At 34.1% G+C, this 23,359-nt stretch overlaps 1 protein-coding gene and 1 non-coding gene across 3 annotated transcripts; one reads left to right on the top strand and one right to left on the bottom strand.

Moving 5' to 3' along the window:
- Positions 1–1,363: 1,363 nt before the first annotated feature.
- LOC136975950 (LIM/homeobox protein Lhx3-like) lies at positions 1,364–23,068 on the bottom strand. Of its 2 annotated transcripts, none has more exons than XM_067271128.1 (5): positions 22,721–23,068; positions 6,495–6,669; positions 6,198–6,400; positions 4,167–4,520; positions 1,364–1,972 (listed from the first exon to the last, which is right to left on the bottom strand). In XM_067271128.1, exons 1-5 carry the CDS (start codon positions 22,800–22,802, stop codon positions 1,617–1,619), a joined length of 1,170 nt encoding a protein of 389 aa, XP_067127229.1. In that variant the 5' UTR covers positions 22,803–23,068; the 3' UTR covers positions 1,364–1,616. The 2 variants fall into 2 exon arrangements, with proteins under 2 accessions (XP_067127229.1, XP_067127228.1); XM_067271127.1 differs by lacking the exon at positions 22,721–23,068 and adding an exon at positions 7,599–7,806.
- TRNAP-AGG (transfer RNA proline (anticodon AGG)) lies at positions 2,180–2,251 on the top strand. Its single transcript has one exon. It is a non-coding gene; the product is annotated as a tRNA-Pro (tRNA).
- Positions 23,069–23,359: the final 291 nt, after the last annotated feature.

Consider the following 23,359-nt stretch of genomic DNA (forward strand, 5'->3'; position numbering starts at 1 on the left):
TGGATCTTGATTTCGTTTGGAAAAATCTGTCCAAATTTTAATTTAATTAATATTTTAATTATTGTAATCGGGACCTCGGAGAGGGAAAACTGGGAATTCTTCTCAGTGTCCAAAGAAAACTTAGAGACCAATAGTGGTTCCTACTCCTATAAAATTAACATTATTTGTACAAACAGAAAGTAAAATCTTTAAGTCTGCTTTTCACTATTAAAGAAACAACATTCTATATTTTACCTGCTAAAACAGAATGGTTAAAAGGGCCCGCTCTACCCAGGCCCACACGAGCTCTCGACTGCTTGATTATAATATAACCACAAGTTAAAAAGACCGAAAAAAACTTACAAATTATATATTCAAAATCTTTTATAGAAAGCTAGATAATTTCATTTAAATATGCAATTTTAAATTAACTTTACAAATAATTCTCTTTATCTGTCAACTTTTGTGTACAATTTACCTTATTATAGGGCTTTGAAGACGTAATATTTACACTTAACTGGATTCAATACAATCTTGAATATCAACAATTATTGCACGTTACGTATTATTATGCATGGATCCGTTTGTGCCTATTAACTTCGCTTTTTATGCTAAAGTTGCAGTAAGATCATTCCGCTTATTGAAATTAGCCTACATGCAAATGCGTAACGCGAGAGAACGTGACGAAACCATTATCATAATCATTTTTCCCGAGAGCTGTATGATTTAATCAGTTCAGACAATTCTCCTAAAGTTAATGATTACAATAATTATTATGACGATTTCTCATTTAATTTATCCATTATTGTATAGGCCTACCATATCATAGAAGTGGTAATATTACTCGTTTTTTTCTTCTTAAGAAGTAGAACAGGCTCTTAGAAATACTTGGATACAGAAACGTATTTTGGTTGCAATATTTAAATAATTGGTAATTATTGTTTTAATTTTTAAGTGATAATTGCTGCTTTTTTACAATTATTTCCTACGAGATCTTGTTACTTCTCTATAATAAAATAGTATACGAGAAAAATCCTGTTTTAATTAAAAAATAATTAACAATCTAAAACGTTTAATTATGTATAATCCTCCGAAATCAAATTTAATTTAAATAATAATGAGGTCTATAACATAATAGGAGAAAGATTGATATAATTCCAGTGTTAAAAAAGTGTGTTTACTTCGTGTAAACACGTTCGTTATCATTCTGTACGACTTAAAACAGTAGAAAATTAAAAATAAAGAACAACCCGTGTTCTCTGCGTGTTACAGCATTTACAATACTACAATTGTATTTGTACGACACGCAACAATCCGAAATTAACAAGACCAAAGACGTTGTAAAGGCCTTACCGAAATTATTACTACAAAAATTGACATACAATTAATTATTTATTTACTTATTTATTGTGCTTGTATAAATTCTGGCGAGAACAAAAAACGGCTCTTTTATTCTCAAGGTACAACTTTAAAATAGGACCAAATACAGTTAAAACACTGTTCGTTTTATTTATTTATTTTTTTTCTGCTGCCACAAATGTCGACGGGTCCTATCCGACAAGACTCTTTAGGACACACTTCAGGAACTGATATGAAACGAAATAAAACGAGACTAGATGGAGATGGTGTACCAGATGTCAATACGGTGATACGGTCGTGTGAAGTGTGGTAGGGATGGAGGTCGAGCCTCCTTCTACGTCATCCAACCACGAAGCGGGACTAGGAGGGAACTCCGAGTAACCGAAGCAACCCCGTGTTGCTACTTCACCGCCTGCATTTCTCGCCTGGCCTCCGTTTCCGTAGTATGGAGGAACCGGAAAGGGTACAACTCCGGGACTTTGATTCCCCACTATGTAAGGAGGTGTAGCCGGTCCTGGAAATTGCGAATTCATGTAAACCAGAGGCGGAGTGGGTCCAAGAGGGGTTGTGGGTTCGTCGCCTGCCACGGAACCGTTTAAGGAGCTGGCGTATGAATCCGAAGTCCTCATGTCGTCTGAAAGGAAAAAACAAGTATGAAAAATGCGTCCGTTTGTGATTCATCATCGATTTCTACCAACGCGTGACGTCATCCGTCCGTCGATGCAATCAAGTTAATAGAGTGACGTCATTAGAGGAGGCTGATTAAAGAGGTCATTTCTCACGGCAAATATAACGAATTTCGTAGAGTATAAAGACGAGTTTAAAGAAAGATTGCCTCCGTGGCTCGTTGGTCTAGGGGTATGATTCTCGCTTAGGGTGCGAGAGGTCCCGGGTTCAAATCCCGGACGAGCCCACAAGCAGTTTTTTTTCTCCTCTTCCGTTTGCAGAAAGAAGTTTTTTTATATTCCAAACATACTCGCGTCTAAAGCAATTATAATTAAATTTTAATTATAAAATACCGAAATTATCAAAGGAATAAAATAGTGTTTCAAATTTGGCAATTTACTAATAAAAAGTAATATAATTTTTATAAATTGTAATCGGAAAGCGAAAAACCGAATGTAATGATGAAAAGGCAATTTCCATCATCAAATTAGGCTTTTTTAAAAAAAAAACTCTATTGAAACAGAATTTGACAATAAAACGAGAGTAGACTTAAAGTTATTGAATCAAGAGTAGGAACAGAAGATAAACACGTTCGGAATCCCTTCCAGTGTTAGTCTGACAAACAAATCGAAAGAAGCCAAACCGAAAGCCTTTCCACCAGATGTCGCCACAAAGAACTTGCCAGTCTTCCCCGCCACCTTTGAAACAGCGCCACTCGGTGTTTAAACAGCGCCGTCGAGTATTCATTCGAAGCACGTGTGGGGATCGACTTCAAATATTACAAAAATAAAAAAAAAATAAAAACCCCGATCGTTTAACTCGATTCTCATTAACTTTTCCTAAATTTTTATCTATAATATCGGCTTTTCGATGGCAGAAACTTCCCTATCTAATGATATAATATATGAACTTTTATAATGATCGGGTACAAAACATGGCATTATGTATAGAAATTATGCCGATGTAGATAAGGTTATCGGGCAAATGCATTAACACGAAAGGAGCCCCTGTATTTAGAGGAGTTTATGGAGTGAGGGGTGCATGACCCTCGATTTTCGCTTTTATAGCCTCAGAAAGTTGTCTATAGCTCCTGGGCGAATAGATCGGATCGAGGAAGAGGAAACGGATCGTGAAACCATCTGCTTGAATTATAAATTTCAAGATTTACCCTGACAAATATTGTAAGCAGAAATCCGAATTATTAAAAGAAAAACAATACTATAGTATTATATTAACGTAGTAACTTGCTTATTGTCTAAACAAGTTACTACGTTACTACGTTTCCAATTTATTTAAATATTAAAGAGATCGTTTCGGCACTTTCTTATATAAATGAAGAAAGATTAAAAACTTTTAAATTGTTCCGACTCGTATATAGACTGTATATATTATATAAGATAAGGCAAAACGACACGTGAGTCATATGCCCTATCGTAAGGACTTTCTATAGGAAACTGGCCCCTATTTACGTGAAGAAAACCCGAAACTCCACGTGCCAGTCCATCGATCGGGGATTTTATCCACCTGGCCATTGGTGGGTACTTAAATGTTTTACACATTTCTATTAAATAACAAGTCGCGAAACATATCACAAGATTGTTTCCATTAATGTATTTGTTTTACCGTTTAACTTCTAATTCCACTAGATTAGTCGGCTGCTATGGAAAAATTTTTAAAGACTTTAAATAGTCGTACATTTTAAATAAGACGGAAGAAAAAACTACAATTAAACTATTGTTAGGAAGGTGTAACGTAGTCATCCGACACCAGATGCAATAGTTTTAAGCTCATTTACTGATCTTCGTGTTACAGTGGTAAGAAACTAGTTATTTTAATCAATATTTTCGTATAAAAACTTTAAAGTTATTTATTTCGGTAGATATAAATAAATTATATACAAGTAACTTGATGGATTCCGAAATAAAAATTCAGTTCTGAAACAGATTAACGTTAATTATAAGGTGTTAAAAATTGCTATCAAAAATCAGTTATTCAGAACTTAACTTTTCCATTAAGAATTTTTCCATGGCAACTCTTTTAAAACATCGCTTGAGAGGTTTCGCCTTTAAAAAATTCTGTCTCCGCTGACAGACTTTAATAGGAGACCAATTAATAGAAAATTTCCGATAAAAAAAAAAGCGTAGAGACGAAGATTTCCTCACCTATAAATAAAGAATCGTCTTGCTGACTGTCTTCTTCTTGGTCGTCGATCTCTTCTCTCCTAGTTTCGGGAGTCGGGGTAGCTCTTGTAGAGGTCGAATTTCCCGAAGATTGTTTGGCATTACCGTGACGGAAGTATTCGTTCCATCTCGACTTCCCCGTGTCCTTTTTCAGACGTTTCTCTTTGGCTCTTCTATTCTGGAACCAGACTTGAACCACTCTCATGTCGAGTCCTGTATCCTGACTCAACTGCTCTCGAACGTGACGAGCGGGTTTGGGACTAGTGGTGTAAGCGCTCTTTAATTTCTCCAATTGTCGAGCAGTAATTGTGGTTCTTGGTCGTTTTGATGTCCCCTCTGCTCTACAACAGAATGTGGTTCATTAATAATCGAAATACAACACGGAAAGAATCGTATAACAGAAAATAAACGCGAATCTTTAAAAGTAATTTCGATATGGATTTCTACAGAACTCGGGTCAGATTTCATTTGGCTTTTTGTATTTTCAGTCCTGTAGGGTTTTAGAAACTCGATACATCACGAGCTACTTCATATATTTAAGATGTTTTCACGATAATGACTTTAAAATTCCGCAACAGTATCCACTATCTTCATTACTAATTAACCATTCCCCGAATAAGATATTAAAGTCAATATCTAAAAATTAGTTCATCGTTTTCTCTAGCGAATGAGATATCTGACTTTATTTTCACATGATGGAAGTTTTTGGGTGAAGGGTTAATTATTTAATAGTGTTGTTCATCGCTACATCCTTTCTGAATATATTAGAAGTACAAATCACACTCTCCTGTCAAGATAACTCATTTCCTCCGAAATGGGGTTAATTATTAAGGGCAACTCAGGTTAGGCAAATCCCACGGAAATGGATCTTAACTCATCATAAATAAATATTGTATTTTTAAAAGAACCCCACGTATAAAGAGAATTGTTGCGACTAACAAGCATTAAGCTGTGGCTTAATTTTTTAAAGTTAAATTCGATTTTCATAATAAGAATGTAGTTTATATAATAATTAAAACTACTTTTAAAAAGCTGATAGCGTTGTTGCTGGACTTTCCTGGCACGCTTTATTTGTTTCCATCTCTAATAATTGTTACCATTATCAAGTCTTAGTTGGGGAGATATTGAAAGGGTGGGGGTCACACCTCCCGAACCTTTAGAAATTTTCAGGAAAATTGCCCATTGGTCCGATTTTCCTGGAAATTTCTAGAATCATTTCCCCTAATACACAAAACTCCCTGCAAAATTTCAGAAATTTTCGACAAAAGGCACAGAAGTTATTAGGGGTTATTAAGCTTCGAAGTGGATACACTTCGAAGCTTAATAACCCCTCACAGATACACAAACAACTTTACTTGTCAACATCCATTCATACAACTTATGCATTTCCCATCCATACCCCAACTTTTTAAATCCTGGAAGGGAGGGAGTCAGTGTTTGACCGATCCCAATACTTTTCTTCTATTAGGCCTATATAACCGCCGGGAAAGTAATTAAGAAAAGAAATAAATGAAACTATTTCTGAATACGAAAATATTCAATTTTGTAGTATATTTTTGTATTATTATAATATTTTAAATATATTAATAGCGTACCGTCATTTACTTAGGCCTCATTTACGCCGTCAAAACGACAATAGTAAAGTAAATATTTTTTACAGACCTTTACGCAAGGCCTCTTAAGCTAACACCACGCTAATACTAACATTTACATAGGTGTTTTCTTTGCTACTACACGAACAATGGTAACATTTGCATCGCTTACAAAGACTGTCGTTAACTACGGGTCTGTTAACATTATAAAAACAAGCCAAGTTTCGCTACTATAAATACGATGCTAATGTCCGAATCATCATTCGTATAAGCTTAAAAATGTATAAATTACATAATTTCAGGTTTATTTAAACGATAACAAGGTCATTAATATCGTTAATATAGCAGCTAGCGCAAGAACACATTCGAATTTTATTATGTTTACAATAAACTTGAGATAAATTTTGTAGGACGTCCTTACCGCGTGCTTTTACAGCTTCATAATCAGCTTTACACACTAGTTTATTATCCTCCATTAAATAGAATTCGTCTCCGGTGTTTAACTGCCTTTTACATAGGATACAAGAGAAGCAATGAAGATGATAGACATTATCCTGAGCCCTTCGAACTACTTGAGTTGGAGGTATACCTTGATCGCAACCGGCGCATTTAGTCCCAAAGCGCCTGGAATATAAATAAATAACAAAAAAAATTATAAATGTCTATACTTATACATTTTTCTTTTCTGTTTTGTAAAAAAATGTATATAGTAAATCACCTGAAAAAGTCGTCTTTACAGAAAACTTCGCCGTTCCTGACGAAGCACTTGTCTACAAGTTTCTCTTGGCATTCAGCACACTTGAGGCATTTGGCGTGCCACGATCGATCCAACACCTTCAAGACGAATCGATCGACGATCACTTTTTCGCATCCAGCACATTTCGGTATTGTTGCTGTAACATAAAGATTCGGACATTTTATGTAAAACATGCAAAATATGACTTTAACAGGTTGAATGTTAAAGAAAATTAAACAGCAGGAACACTTATTTAAGCAAGAAATGAATGTAAATCAAATTCAGTAAAGGCTTTGAGGTTTTTACGGACTTTTTTCTTCCTTTTTTTAGAAAATATAAATATTCAAAATCCAAAAATATCGTCTCGTATAGCTCAGGCCTATTACGAATGTTCCTTACAGGATGCATTAATAAGTCATTGTAGCCACTTCTTCTACAAGCGAAAACGAAACATTATACAGTTTCTATACAATGAGTAATAGTTGCACGTGTGTATATGTATATAATGTCTCGTTCGATATAAATTAAACTTATGTAGTAAAATAATACCTAGCCTACATACAGCATTGCAGAATACTGAAAACATTGTACGTCATCAATATTACCATTTGTATACTAGACGAACGTGGCCTTTAATTTTTTATTTCACTGTATAAATAACAAAAATCTAATTTCTTCTCTAAATTGTAAAAATACAACTTTGGTCCACAACTCTTTCTTTGAATTGATAGAAGCACGTGTTGTGATTTAATTGTAAACTTAATTGAAGTGTAAATTTAAAAACAAAAGGCACGAGAAATTAATCAAATATCTATAATAAAATTAGTAAATATTTAATAAAACTTTAGTAAATAAAAGCAGAATGTACTCAAAGTAAAAGCAGAGTCCAGCAGAGTAACAATCGAGCATTAATTAATCCCGCTAGGAAGTGACTATTTAAATATAATGAAATCTAATTAAGTAAACCAACTTAACTCTTTTCATAAATGAAAATATTTTAAAACTACCCGAAAAAGTGGCCGGAAGGCAGCGATCTTATCGTCTAATTGGCAAATCATTGATGGCACGACCGAAAACTTTACTCACGTTTGTATAGAGCGGAGCCACACGCATTGATGACATTGGAATCGACGAAACGATTGGAAGCGAAATTAGAATCCGAACCACTACAGGCACTCAATATACGTGAAGCGGTCATGTCCGGGTCGGGTGTCGGGTCAGAGGTCAAAGGACACGAGGACAGAACCGTCCCGTCGACATACGAGGCTCTATCCGTTCTGACCGTTCAGCTGTTATCGCTGGGTGCTGACTCCGCCTCTACTACCAGATCTACCCTTCCTCCAATCCAATGAAACTCGCGCGCCGCCTCCCATACGTAATGGATAGGCGACGCTCGCGTGACAATAGTGTCACGCGTGAAAGATCACGCGTCGTTCGTATTTACCTTACCGGTCATTGTTAGATGCCCCACCTGTTTAAGCACAGTCGGAGCCAAAAAACCCCCCTCAAAAAAAGAAAAAAAATGCGCCGGCGCCTCCGTGTAAATGGTCCTCGTGTAGGCTTTTATGGTAACTTATGAATTTTTCATACCCCTATAACGCGTAATTATTCCTTACAAAGCGCGGGCGCTCTGTTATTTATAGAGGAAATGGCGTGAGGGTGATTAAAAATTCTCCAGAATGCAACACCAGAAGAACAAAACCGCAACGTAACAGATTCGATGGTGACGTTTTTAGTAATCAGTTTTAATCTGTCGTCACGTCTCGACCGTAAAGAATAGAGGGGTCTCCAGTTAACTGACGATGCTAGGCCAATTTGACTTAAACGCTACATCTGTCGCGACCTTCTAGAGTACAAAAAAAATTAAAAATAGAAAATAAAAGTCGAGAATTTGTCGGGTTTCCTTACAAAATCTCCTCACTTTTAACTTGTTTGATTGACTCTTCTCTGTTCGAGAATAGCAGGAAAAAATATATTAATGTTAATTTAGTTAATTTAATTGCATTCTAAATAATTGTAGCTTAATAACATTTCATAAAAATTGAGTAAAATTATTAATAGTTTGTTTTTTCTAGTTTTTTTTTTTTGTTTATAAATTAATTCAGCATCGCGCCAATGTAATTAGGCTAACTTTTAACGTGTTGATGCAAAAAAAGTACTGTACGTAGCGTAACCACGTGATGTGTACCCTCTTACGTTACTTAATTATTATTATTATTTTTCATTAAATTTAAGTCAACTTTAATTAAGCATTAAAATATTTTTATTTAATACTTCTGATACGAGAAGCGCGTACACGTTTAACACTTAATTTTGTAAAATGTAATTAAAACGTAAACTTACTTATTTGGTTACGGAATAAAATTATTATTTTATAAATTTTTTGTTAAGTTAAAAAGTCAAATTGTTTATTATAGTTTAGCTCTCTATTAACAAAATAATAATAAAAAAAAAAAGTTGAAGTTTAACAGGTGCTGCATCAATCACTACCTTTACGCTTCGAAACAGGTGAGAAAATCGAGCAGAAGTTCCATTGTTCGCTTATAACATCCGATACTCTGATATTATAACTTGAAAAGAATTTTCAACTACCGATAATTAGCATAAATGGAAGTAAAAGGTAACGAAAAATTCACTATAACGAGGTCGTATTATCTAAATTACGCGTTTTTTACTCGTCGGTTAAAAGAGATATTCTAGAGCCTAGAATATCTCTACATTGAAACAGTCTTTCTCTAGAATACAGAGCCCTTTCAGCACGTTAAAGTGATTAGAATTTCAGTGGTTTTGACGTATAGTTAATCGGAAATTTACTGTAGATTCGTAGATTTGATAGTATAATATATTATTAGGCTGTATACAGAGTAATTTCTCTTTATATTAATCACTTTATAAAGCGAAATATAAATAAGAATGCTCTTCTAACATTGGCCAATGTCAATGTCAGAAGAGCATTCTCATTCGTATTTCCAGAATTTCAAATGATATGAGGCAAATCATATAGAAATAAACACGTCTTATCACAATAGAATTATAAATACAATTAAAATTTAATTATTTAGACTTATTTTACTAACATTAACTTCAGTTATTACAGTGGATATTTTCGAGGTGTTCCTTACAACTTAGCCTGTAGTGAATGAACATAAAATTAAATTAGATAAAAATATAATAATATAATATTTTCTTTGTTAGTATAAACTAAATTAGAACTCTTTTACTATAAAAAAATGGTTAAAAGACTTTTAGACTAACCTACATATTACGTCTTCTCTTCAAGAACTAAAATTCTAGAGAAATTCACTTCTCTAGAATTTCTGAGGGTAGCAAATAAAAGTTCTGCTTAAATACTAGAATCTGAAGTTGTGGGTCTATCTAAAATAAAGATTGATTAAATTAAATGCCTAAAATTAACTGCCCAATTCTTAATGGAATATTTTCTTTCAATAGAGAGATGATACGACTCAAAATCATTATTTTAATAAATAAATAAAGCTCAATTTTATACAGAAGAGATGAAGAAATCTCGAGTCTAAAAACCTGCGAACAACGGTTACTGACCGGACGTTGTTCGGAGGTTATTTTTATATGCACTTTTGTATTTAAAAAACTGTTTAGTGGTGGCCGTTGTTGGCAGGTGGCCGTCACCGGAGGTTCGACTGTACAAACACGAATAACAATTTAAGTAAAAAAGAGTGTTTAAAACGATAGATTCAATTCAATATACAAATAGGCCCGAAGCTTAGTTTTAAATAAATAATAAAAAATTAACTTTGTGAAAAGGGATTTAAACATTAAAATCGAATTAACAATATAAAAGATAGAAGTTTTATAATACGAATTTTTAAATAATATTAATATTAAATAATTGTTAAAGTTATAATAAATATATATACTGTATATTAAAGAAATTAAACTTGTAACTATTACAGAAAATTTCTATTGGAAATTTATGGTTTCAGAATAAAAATAAAATAAAAAACAAGGTTTCCTTTTTACAAAATTAAAATTTATCGATCAATTTTTATAACCGTGCAACTCCTCACTCACAAGAAGGTAAAAACATATTTAAATTTGATAATTCTTGCCACAAAAGTAGCGAATTAAATACGAATAACTTGAAAAATAAATGGCATAATATTTTCAATTATATTTTAAATAATTTACCTTCGAATTCGTGCACAACAATATCGAAATATAATTCAAATTATACAGCCTCAAACCCACGAAAATGCAAAGCAGCTTCACCAGATATAAATCATAATGAAAGTTTTACTACCTCGGCTCTCTGTATTCATTAATAAAAAATCATTTTGGCTATAAAATTACCTGACCGAATATTAATACTTTATTGGGAAAAGAGGAGAAAATTGCAGGGAAATAATTGAGGTAAAAATCGCAAAATAAAAAAATTGTAGGGAAAATTTGAAGGGAAAAATTTGCTATTTTTAATTGTGTAGAATAGAATTAAATTATTTTTTTCAAGCGAGTGAAACTGTTTTGAAAGGACACAAAATGGAAATTTTTAATAGAACGAAAACGAAAGTGATTAAAAAAGAAAAGTTTCAATTTCATTAAAATCGAAAGTTTTCATTAGTAAAAATATTTCGATTTCACTGTATTTTTATTAAAAAACACTTTCCTTTTCTGATTATTTTATTGACGAAATTGAAAGTTTTAATAATATTCGCTTTCATTAAATTGAAAGTTTTAGTAAAATAAACAAGGTAAAAAATTGTTTATAAAATGTATAAAAATTGGATTTTTTTCTTTTAATTTAGAACATAAAAAAATATATATATTTTACAGTCAAACCGCTGTACAACGGCCACCGAGGGAACGTATAAAATGGCCGTTTACGGAGGTTATTTTGTGTTTATATCGAAGAGAAACGTATCCGTAAACGTGGCCGTTATTTAGAGGTTCATACGTAAAGTAATATTTTATTCCTAACGTTATAGATCAAATACGAGGTAAAATATATACGTGATAAATCAATATGTGGCCTTTACGTAAGGGTCTTGTATACTAATTACACACTTAATTTAATTATAAATATAATTAATTTTTCAAATTTATTTATATTTAGGTTATTTTACAAGAAAAAAACTATGTCGGCACTTAACAATTTTTGTATTTTTAACGAACGACAAATTTATTTTCGGACAAATTAAAGGCGAAGTTGTGCGAGAGGTCGGATTATCGGTGACACGTAAATCATTTCCTATCTTTTAATCTCCTTCTGTCCAGCAGAAACACTGTTAAAATAATTATGAAAAATTTAAAAATAACGTTTATGGGATGTAAAACTAGCCGAATAATTAGTTTTCGGTATTATAATCTGGTAGTAAATTATATAAATTGCTTCTCTTAGCAAATTTTCAATGGTGGAGCCGATACGACCGATCTTTTTGCACTATTTAACTTTATTTGTTCCGACTCAATCTTCCGAATTTGCCGTGTAGGAAGGACTCCTTTTTTTCTGGGTCCACGTAGCCTCAATTCATTGAGTCCAACGGGTGAACGAACGAAAACAATAAAGATATTTCCGAACCATTTCAAACCGAATTGAATCGAGTCCGTAGTATACAATCGAGAATTTTCGAGAAAACTTTTTATGGAGGACATTTTCTCTGCTGTCTAAACTAATTTACCGTGGGTTAGTCCATCGTAAATAAGAGAAAGCTTCCCTATTCCGACTATGGAAACGAAGTTAACCGTTTCCTGATTGATTGTAAATGAGTCGGGCTCTTAATTCACGAGTTTAGTAGTAGAGGGGCTGGTAGTTTCTTTGTAAATTAATAGTGAATGGTTAAAAAACTGTTTAAAATAGTAAGGGTTTTATAGCGTGTTTGATAAGATTCGGAGATGTCGGATGGGTATAAAATGTCATGAGATAAAAACACCTGTCTGGTCTTCATCTCACACCTGTATCACCTGTGCTGCTTATCGCTGAAGAAAATCGCTGCATCTTGTTTTCGCTCGGGGTCATCGACTGCCCATGATTAGGTATAAAAATATTCACCCTTCAAAGATAAATCTAAACAACTTCTGAACTTCTCGAGAATTTAGCACCGGGATTTCAATTTATTGCTCTTTTTTTCGGTCCCGCGATAAGAATTTATAATTGAATTTTTAAAATTGCTTTTAGAATTTTCAACTTTTTAACGAGCCTTTCAATGGGGTTACTCTAGAATCTTGTTCTAGAGAGGAGAAGAAAAGAGCAATTCCTGGATAATTCGGGCATTAAACAAGTTTAGAAGTCAGACTTCTATCTTAACCCTGTTGAAAGTTGGTTTCCCAATTTGTCAGTAGGAGAAAACCTCAATGATATTATCGCATCCAACATTGCGTGAAGCGTAGGTCACGTGGCGGGTCGTCACGTAACAATACGTGACAGATGGTCAATAAGGATGCAGTTGCGGGTAACAGCGCAAACGACCAGACTAATTAACCCGGTGCAGAGGTCGATTGACGCTCGTTTCTCATTGGATGACAATTATTGATACTCCAACTCCCAATCAAGTCTGAAGGAACGTTACAAATAGCGAACAATACCGCTACAATTTTTTATTTAATCGCCAAATTTAACCGCAGAAATATCGGGTTTTCGTTCTCGTGCGTGGTGACGAAAAAGTAAAAATAAAAAGTAAAATAAAAAATTCTGTGTAGAATTACTACTTTTACTGACAGAATGGGGATTGTTAGCGTAAAGTATGCCGGTGAATTTGCAAAATGCACAGATAAAAAGGCAGAATTCTAGTTTATTTTGGGACATGTTCAAAAAAGTTATTAACTTAACGCACAATCTAGTTGAATTATTAATAATTTAAAGATCTACACCGGCTTAAACCAACATTCCTCCCTCACTTTTGTCCATTGTAAGTTACGGTGTAAAGAAAAAAATAAATAAAAAAGCCCGAGTCCATTTTTCATCTTGGCCTTTGGGGTTTGTAGACAAACGGGCGAGTGGCGCACGTGTCACCATAGCAACAGAGAGGGTGGAAAAGAGCAAGCATTTGGAGAGTTTGGTTAAGGTCGGTGAGATATGCACGACATTTGGCCACGTGCTGATCGCCGTTGGCCATCTGCCCCGAGTTTGGCTCGGATGAGAGGTGATTCATTGAGGCGGCAGGTGTCTCTATAACTAGACCTCTCCCCCGTAACCAGTTCGACCCCAGACGGGAATTAAATTATTCAATTATCTCTAATTAAAATTAGCGTTATTGATAATTCACTTTTTTTTATTAATATTATTATTATTTAAGACAAAACGCAACGAATAATGTGACGAGATTATTATTTAAAAAATCTCAAAAAACGACTTGTTTATGTACTTTTTAATGGATAAGTTAGCCATTAATTGAGATATAAACAACTGCTAAGGCGATTCTCATCTAATTTACGATACTTCCAGGCTGAATCAATAATTTTACATCGGTAGAGTTTGCGGATTTGTAAAACGAGTGGCGTTAACCTGTTGTTTCTGGAACAAGGGTAGAACTAGTCTAGAACTAGTCTAGAACAAGAGAAAGTTCCAGCTCTTCGATCAGTGTCATCTCTGACTTGAAAATCTTAACCTTTACCGACTGCACCTGCATATCAGATGCCGCGATAATTCTTCTTTTACTTTATTTCTTCCGCGCTAATTTGTCTCATTTATTATATTATATCGCAGATAATCGAAGATAATTCGATGCATCCTTCAAAGCCCTGGAGAATTCTTGTTTTTTAAGCCATTTCTTAGTGTTAAACTCTGTCAAAAGTCGACCCGATCGGGAAGAGAGACGTTTAAATTATTAGGAAATTTAAAAAATAATTCACGAGTTTGTGTCTCCGAATTGTTCCTTTAAGTTTCCCGCTTTGAATATATTATAAATTCTTAAAAATTTTACACAAAAGTATCGCGCACACGATAAAAACAAAAGGAAAAAATCGCCAAAGCAAATATATTGGAAGCGAGAGGAGACGGTCTTCTTTCTTAGCTCAAGGGTTGTTTGAAACACGGAAAATCGCATCAAGATGGATTTAAAAGAAAATCTTCGGGTGTAGAGAAGAGGGAAAAGTTAAAAAAAGAACAACAAAATAAATAGAAAGTTTTGTAATCCTAAGCGGGTTGAATATCGAGACCAGAGACTCTAAGAAAATCCCTAAGCCCTGTGACAGTTTTCGATGCGACACCAAAACTAATTAATCAACCAGGCAATGCTTGTATTGGATTGGACTTAGAAAGGAACGCGACAATTCTAACCGATCAATTAGGCTTAGGTGGACTGCCAGTTGATTAGAGTGTCCTCTCAGGCGTCAAGGATTTTGGCGGCTGTTTCAAAAGTGCCGCCACCCCCCTCTCCTCTCGTAGAAGAGCCCGTTGTTAGTCATTGCAGCCCGACCTATAATTAGGAGTAGCTTTTGTTGTATAGAATTTTTTGTTCTACTGTTGATATATCTTTTTCTTCTTTTTTTTTATTGCTTCTATTTATCCACCGGGTTTCTACTTCATGCAAACTAGAAGTTAAGCTACACGTTGCTTTTCTTAAAAAGATTTTATCTTTAATAAGACCTGGGTGGGGTTTGTGTCAATAACATTGATGCCGGGCGAATGAATAGTACCTTCTCGTCTCGGCTTTACCCTTCTTATGAAAGTAATAAAGTTTTCCTTGCATCTCTGTGTCATTAATTCGCTGCCTGAAAGGGAAAGTATTGAATTTTTACAGCGAGTAAATGAGATATTTGTCGTCCATCTTACAGAAGAGCATCCCTTACAAACGAGACCATCCTGGTGAAGATCCGTTTCTAAGAAGGGTTTCATTAAAATTAATTGAGAATTTACACCTGTCGTGGCCTCTAAACTCAAATATGAACCCTTCTCTCTTCATTAAAACCCTCTCCGGATTTTTTTTCCGAACGGGTAATTAAATTTTATGGCTTGTTTCCTTTAAAATTACTCTCCCTCACTAGAATCTAGAGGGCATTTTACTAGTTTCTCTGCCAAATTTCCTAGAGGTAAGCGTAATCTTTTATTAATATATCTGATTAAGGATTATTGAATAGTTCATCAAGCGTGATGAACGTAATTCTAAGAGCCGTATCGCGTTTATGATGAGTAATACATTCACAATGGAGCAGGTACTAAGCTTGTTTGTTTTGTATAGGAAGTTCCTTTAATTAAATTGATAATCATTAAACATGTAAAGGTCACCGTGTGTACATAAGGTCAGCCATTTAAAATATATACGTATATGTATATATAGATTTTACAGTCACACCAGGGCCAAAATTTCTGCGCTCGCACAGTTTCGACTGTGAATGATTTATAAATACGTGGCGAGGGCTTAATTAAAATATCGCCTCTTGTCAACAACGATCTCTAATGAATTGATACGGGAGAAAATTTCCAAAGAATGGAAAACCAAACGCTTTTCGGGATGCATAATTCATTAAAAAGATCAGGTAATTACAAAACAAGACTTTCAAACAGCTCGCAGGCTTCCTTCTTATGAGCATCGAACCGGGTTATTTTGTAATAACTGGTTGAGGGGGGAGTCCAGGGGAGGAAAAAATCTGCGGAAAAGTTTTCTAATTCGTTTAGTGAAAGTAAATATTCTGGATAAACATGTCTGAAAGATTGCCAACTGTTTTGCTTTTATATGATAACTTTTCGATTTTGTTCCCGGGGACGATTCCGAATTAAAAAGCTTTTCGGCCTCTGGCTACACCGCTTTGCATTGGTCGAGCAGATAGATTGCTGTGTGACGTTATCGAATGTCGTAGTACACGAGATTATAACACCTTTGGCTTATTGGGTTAACTTAATGATGGACATTTTCCAGTGTTTTCGGCTCCAAAATAAACAGGATTTCAATTTTAAAAGGCTCAAAAACACGACGATTCCAAGCTCCTTCGATAAATCTTTACGGGAAATCTCTAATCGCTCCTTTAAAGTATTTTCGAATTCAGTCAAACCTGTGGAGAACGACCGCTAAAAGTGACATAAAAACTGCTCGTTGTTCCCGGGTTGTTTTGTCAAGATTTTCGTCCGCTGTTTACGGGTACCGTTGTTAGAAGGTTCGGATGTACTGTACAGCCCAGTACAATGCATCCCAACGACTGTTTCTTTCTAAAATACCCCCCATTTATAGTTATACATTAGTTAAATTTTACAAACGACTTATCTCACCCTCTTAATAAGGATGGAAAACCTAATTTAATCCGGATTATAATAAAATGCCACAATATTTTATTCTAAGCGGCCAGGAATACATTTTTAATCCTCCAATAATCTTTAATTTATCTCTCTCCATCAGTAAATTATTATTAATATTATAAGGGGGAAGAAAAACTTGGATTTCTCTGGAATTTTTTCAATTATAATTACTTTATTTTCTATTTAATAAGGAATTAAAGTCGTAAGTTTTCCCCGAAAGCTGGCTCTCTAAAGGGAGGAAAAGTATCATTCTTCGGCGTGACATTCTCATCCCAGCGGCATAAAAGTTAAATATCTAAAGCTTGAGAGCTAAATATTTACTTTGTTTTTAAGATTTTTAGATTTTCTTCTTCCATTTTTTAAATTAGATAAACTAAAAATCGATGGAATTATTTTAGAGATTGCATCGACACCTGGTCTTTGTGTCATTCACGGTCTTGATTGATGGTTTGTCGTTTTGTCGACTCTTTAATGGTCGTTCGTACTTTAAATTTCTCAGTTGAACTTTTCACTCTGTGGGTTGTAAAGTATGGGCTCCCTTCTCTTCGATCCATCACCGACGTTGGCAATTCTTGACTTCCCTCTCATACTAATGGACACTTTAGCAAATTTAAAATCTACTACAAACAAGAAATATATATGTGTGTGATGTGAGGAAATTTAATTTTTCAGTTTTAAAAGGCAAGCGTCGTTATCATTTGAATGATAAACGAGAGCCATTTTTATTTTTATTCTTATTTTCTTCTCCTGTCCTACATGACTTACGAGTTTTCATTTTTCGAGTAAAAATTAGCTATTTTATAATTATATATTCGATAATTCTAAAAAAAATAATATTTTATGACATTACTTCGCTCTTCTTATGTGTTAGAATCGACGATTTTCAACCCTTTTGGACTAGTTTTCTGCCCGAATTTTTGGTGGAATAGCGAAGAAAAATGAAATTAAAGATCTCCACATTAAAAAAATATACAGATGATATTTAAAAATTAGTATTAAAAATTAGCATTTTTTAAATTATTTATCGAAATTTTGCTTCACCCTTTTAGAGAAATTCTCCACACGCAGGTTGAGGGAAAAGCCGCTTTAAATTACAGAAATGATGAAAATTTTTCAAGTAAATTCGTAATATTTGTATACGTAACGATGTAAACATCTGTACAGTACAGTAACATACAGATATATGTTACTGTACTGTACTGTATTAAACTATACGTTAAATGCTTAAAATACGTCAACGAATTCTTGACTTCCCTCTCATACTAATTTAAACGAGAATAAATAATTTATTCCTTAATAACAATATAAAAAAAACCTTGTTTTTTCATTCGAATTGCCTTTTTGTTTGTTATTTTGGAGTCTTTACGTGGAGGAAACGGTCATAGATGTGTTTCAAAATAATAGAAAAACATAGGAAAAAAGTAATGTTTACTTGAAGAAATTAAATATTGACAAGAAGATTCGGAGATTGAATAGTTTTTGAGACGTAGAGCGTGTGAGACAGATCGGAAATCACGTCAATTTAAAAGTAATTCACTTCGAAAAAATAGTATTTAATTATTAAAATATTTAAATTTTGCCCATAAAATGAGCTTAAATTTATTGTTTAAAAAACTAGAAATACACAACAATAAAAAGAAAGTGAATGCAGCAAACAAAGGTGGAACGTTTTCAAGAGGAGAAAAATCAATGCTTAAACGAAAAAGATTTTAATTTTATTTTATAATTACATCCCTTAATAGTATTTAATTAATTTAGTTAAAAAAATTGGTGGAAAATATATTATTTAAAGGGCCAAATTTATAAAATGTTAGAATGCGAAAATACAGCAGTCACGAGTTGGGTGTCTCACGTCATCGAGCACTTCTGTGGCCATCTGGGAACGAGATCCTCTCCATCCCCAAATCTGATGGAACGTTTTAATCGCCAGATAGCTAAAAATCTCTCCCTCTTTGTTGCTCATCATCAAAAGGATTGAATTGGCTGTCATCGCTCCGCATCCTACCAACACGTTTAGGAGGTTGATCGTGTAGATTCGTCGTTCAGAAGATGCTCCACTCCATATACGAGGCTGAGATGCGGTTAAACAGAACTTTATACGAGCTCTCTTGAGGGCAAATACGAACGGATAACACCGGCCGGTGTTACCTTACATCACTGTTACGTAAGCTATTTATCATGAATATAAGAGAATGGAGTAAGATAGAGGGGCCTCATTATGGCCCACCAAGTTTGGACTAGTCCAAACTTGGTGGGCCATAATGGGGCCCTCCCTCTATCGTACAAACTACTAATTTTGTCAGAATGAGTTGTAACAGTTGGGGGGGGTGCCATATAATCTGTTTAGAAAGATGCTTGGTGAAGCGAGTGTCAATAGAATTCGCATCAGAATAAACTGTTTTTATTAAATACTCTACAGTTTTAGTTTGTAATTTAGATCTTAATTTATCTTTTGCATGAACGTAACGTAAAAATCGGTTGCTTTATTTAAAATAAATATTGTAGGATTGATTTATAATACGAAAACGTCCTTAGTTTTACAGAATGTTTGAAATCTTTTCATTGACACGAGACATCAAACGAAGCTGTTTTTCGGTAATTATAATTACTTTTACGTAATTAAAATAATTTATTTTACTAAATTAATGCAATTTTATTTTAATAATTAAAGAATTTTACCCATTTAACTTACATACAAATCGTGGCTAAGGATCGATCTCTCGAGGAGTAGAAAGTATAATTTAATGGAGGAAACTTCTTCATTAGGAGTAACGTTTATTTTTTGAGACGTTTATTGACATAATTCACTTAATAAGCCTTAAACTCTGTTAATTTCCTAGCGAATGAGTGATTTTTTTTAAAATGGAGTTACGGCGTTACGAAGTGACGAAAACCGGTTACGTAGGGATCAATTTACAGCCGTTACTGCAAAACTTAGAACGTATTTAAGAAGCGAAATAGTGTTGAGGCTACGTAACGCGTAATTTTAGCTCCATTTTATATTAATAAACAGCCTTCATTATGTTTTAGTGTCTATCACCTACGCTCTACACCCACGTCTCTCAGCAAGAAACTATGAATCATATAGGAAGTGAGAAGCCTCCAATTATTATAGTACTACTAGGACCTGGTCAATGGAGTCACTTCATCTCCGATCTATCCTCAATTGAACATTTCCTATTCAGTAACAAACGGAGTTTAAAAATGGTTACGCGGCGCCGTTACGTCTAGCCATTTTCTTACTCAACTCTTACAAATATTGTCTCCTGCGAGGCTTTCTTCTCTATGCAACGAGCCTCTCTGTTGATAAATTAAACAGGATATTTATCAATTTAAATTTATATCATGAGAGTAACTCTTCTGTAGCTTTTCTGCAGCTCGAATTCGAGCCTTCGAAACAAACGTTATTTAAATTTTAAGGCAAAATAAATCAATTTATTTTTAATTTTAATGAATCGGGAGCCATTCGGAAGCCACAAAAAGTATTTAAATGTTTATTTAAGCAAATAATAATAATAAATTATAAAACAAGGATTTAATGGTATTAAATCCTAGAGGCGATCCTTGTTAATAAGGATTACATAGAGGATTTTCCTTAAAAATCTGCGAATAATCATCAATTTTAATTAAGTTAAGGCCATTTTAACACCTCAAATTTAGTTTAACGAGCGGACTTTTTTCCCTGCTTACGAGTCTGTAAGTAAATCAAGTATTTGAACACCTCAGAAATTTAGGCTCGGAGACTTCTGGACCACCCCGTATTAATTCCCTGCAGCTTCCAATTCGGATACGAAGTTACGCTCGGTCCCCGATCGATTTTTTACGAAACTTTTAGAAAATTAAAGAACATTTTCGAGCGTAACGATCGATAAATTAATGCTTTATGCTAATCCCGAATGGTATTTTTGAAACTTAAAGTAAAGTTACGCTCGTCAGAACTCGATTCAAACTCGAGAGACGAATTAAAGCGGAACGTGACATGAATTATGAATTACTTCGGACATTTATAAAATAAGGTCATATTACTCTATAGAGACCTTAATAAATGATATTCTTGGTTACTCCACCTTCGTCCCACTTCTATATATACATATATAAATGATGATAGACCTGTTAGAGTCACCTAAAATATTCATTCCCCCCTAATATTTCGTTATATATTCCTATTGTTTCCTAACACGGTCCAGCGAGTATCTTACAACCTGGCCGAAATAATTAAGGGGGGAATATATATATATATATATATTACGATTATCCGGCCAGATATGGGGCAAAATATATAATAGGGTAGGCACTAAAGGTCCTAGCATATGTGCATTTGTCAGTGGATCCCTAAGGGACTGAGTCGAACGTATCAGAGGCACCGCCCCTAATCACTCTCCTGGGAAATCTGGAAAGAGTCGACTGGATGAAAAAAAAATCCGGGGGTGAACATTTTGTTGTAGAAAGGCAAGACCAGATAGCTTTAGTATCGAAATCTCTCGGGAGAGGGCGTGGTTGATTTCCTGTCCCAAATCAGGCGATCAAAGAATGCTAAAGAATTATCCCACCGAAATATCGTCGTGGGTTGATTAAAATATTTCTCCGTTGTGTGACGTTTAAGAATCGTTCTTTTTTAGAATTTTTAAAGTGTAGAAACGATCTAGGTCATAAAATACGGGCGCCAGACACTACAGGTTGAGTGAAGAGCGCGTGTTTTCTACACTATCCACACCGTTACGTTGTGTAATTAATCTTTAATCCGTAGTTAATGAAACGTAATTAAACGGGGTAAATTTTTATAAAATAATTCGTCGATAGTTTCGTAATTTTACTGGGGAAATGTTTTATTTATTCTTATATTAATGGCCTGTTTGTATAATAATTTGACTCAAATCTTAGTCGATATTCGAGTAAATTAATAGAGAGAGAGGGGGAGAAAAATGCAAAAAACATAATAAATTCGGATTATTTAAGTTAAAAACTAATTAAATTATGAAATTTTTCTTATTTTTAAGGCTAAACTTTGCGGTTTTTTTCTATATTTTACGTGTTACACAGTTAAAGAATCGCTTAAATGAATAACTTTTTGTAGAAAAATGAAAAGTATAATTGTCTAATTGTCTTTAAATTTGATTATTATAAACAAAGATAACATTCGAAGCGATAGTAATTAGTAAGAAGGGAATCTCTGAGCTCGCCTAATTCTGCTTTCTATCCTAACACTTAAAAGAGCTTAAGGATTTAGAAAGGATTTTCACGGTTATCCCTCTAAACTAAAGACTTTAAAGTAAATCTCCAAGGTTTAAAGTATATTTTTCGACAATATTCGCGTGTAAATAATGAATTTCTTCTATAGAAACTGCATCGATGACAACTAAAGTAGAAAAAAAATTTGATAATTGATCAGGAAGAAAGTTTCGATCTTTATAAAACTAAGTTATAAACTCATAAAAGAGTGGAATTCTCGAGTTATAAGTTTCAACTCGGAACGGAGCCAAGAAAAATTAATTAAAATTAACCCAAAAAAGGGGGTAACTTACCTTAACTTTACAACCTTCAAAGGTTGATACGGCGATTAAAGTACAGTAGCGAGCGTTACTATTACGGAACATATCCAAGAGGAGAATGCGATACGTTCTATACAAGCGACTAGATAAGTCGAGAAGCGAAATTACAGTATAATAAATAGCTAAGGCAAACAGTAATTTGAAATATTGTTTAAACTCTGGTGTGGAGCGCCATAATTACATTTAGAATCAAGATTTAAAGAAAGGGGAATAAGAGGAGGAAGAAGAAGAAGAAGAAGGGGGAAAAAATAATAGAAGCTAGAGAGAAAGAGAGAAAAGGGCCATACCATAATTTGATCAACCCTCAATTTAGCTAAGTGCATCCATAAACGCGACCATTTTCAGATTAAAAGGTAATAGATACAATAGGGATATTTTTCCCGGTTAAAATTAAAAGTTATATAAATATAATTATACATAAATAATAGAGAAAATTGGGGAAAAAAATTGCTGACCTTCTAGCGCTTTGTTTCGTGAAAGTAGAGTCAACAGTAGATCGGTATCAAGCGGTGTACACATGGTGGGTATTCTCGTCATTTCTACCTCAGTCTGGAGTGCATGGATATTCGGCTCTTGCCGTGATGTATAAGCTAAGCTGCTTGAAGACTTTTAATTTTGTTAAGTGCTGTATTTTCTCCGGCAGATAAATTTGTGAGTATATGTCATCAAATGTCCGGTTGGTGTCCTGGAGTCGAGTTGCTATGATCGATAGTGGGAATGGGGAGCTGCTTATGTCGACACACCCACCTCTGAGAACGTGTCCATTGGAAAGAGGTGCAGCGGGCGAAGAGGAGGTGCTTGCTTTCCATTATATATAAGACGAAGCATGCGCAACCGGAAGAGCCGTTTAATGTAGTGTAAGTTGCGCCGTTCTCTCCCATCTCTGCCATTAAGAAAATATAAAATATCACGCGAGGTTTCTCTTTTTTTTCTAGAATTTTAATGAAGATCCGTCACAAGAGATGATAACAAACATTAAAAAATTAAAGAACGTCGAGAAAAAAAATACCACGCTCCACTCGTCACCTATCGGAGTTAAGGCTACTAAGAAGCATCTATTGTTAAAATACATACCTTTACTGACTTTTTACATG

The sequence above is a fragment of the Centruroides vittatus genome, unplaced genomic scaffold (assembly GCF_030686945.1).
Source record: "Centruroides vittatus isolate TY-2023 unplaced genomic scaffold, ASM3068694v2 contig_392, whole genome shotgun sequence".
Taxonomy (NCBI): Eukaryota; Metazoa; Arthropoda; class Arachnida; order Scorpiones; family Buthidae; genus Centruroides; species Centruroides vittatus.

Excerpts from the sequence above, each read along its gene's own strand:
- LOC136975950 (XM_067271127.1), bottom strand. The coding sequence starts at position 7,710 with ATGACCGCTTCACGTATATTGAGTGCCTGTAGTGGTTCGGATTCTAAT. Across the intron at positions 6,670-7,598 it reads TGGCTCCGCTCTATACAAAC|CAACAATACCGAAATGTGCT; the intron begins GTGAGTAAAGTT and ends TTTATGTTACAG. Across the intron at positions 6,401-6,494 it reads TGTAAAGACGACTTTTTCAG|GCGCTTTGGGACTAAATGCG; the intron begins GTGATTTACTAT and ends TTTATATTCCAG.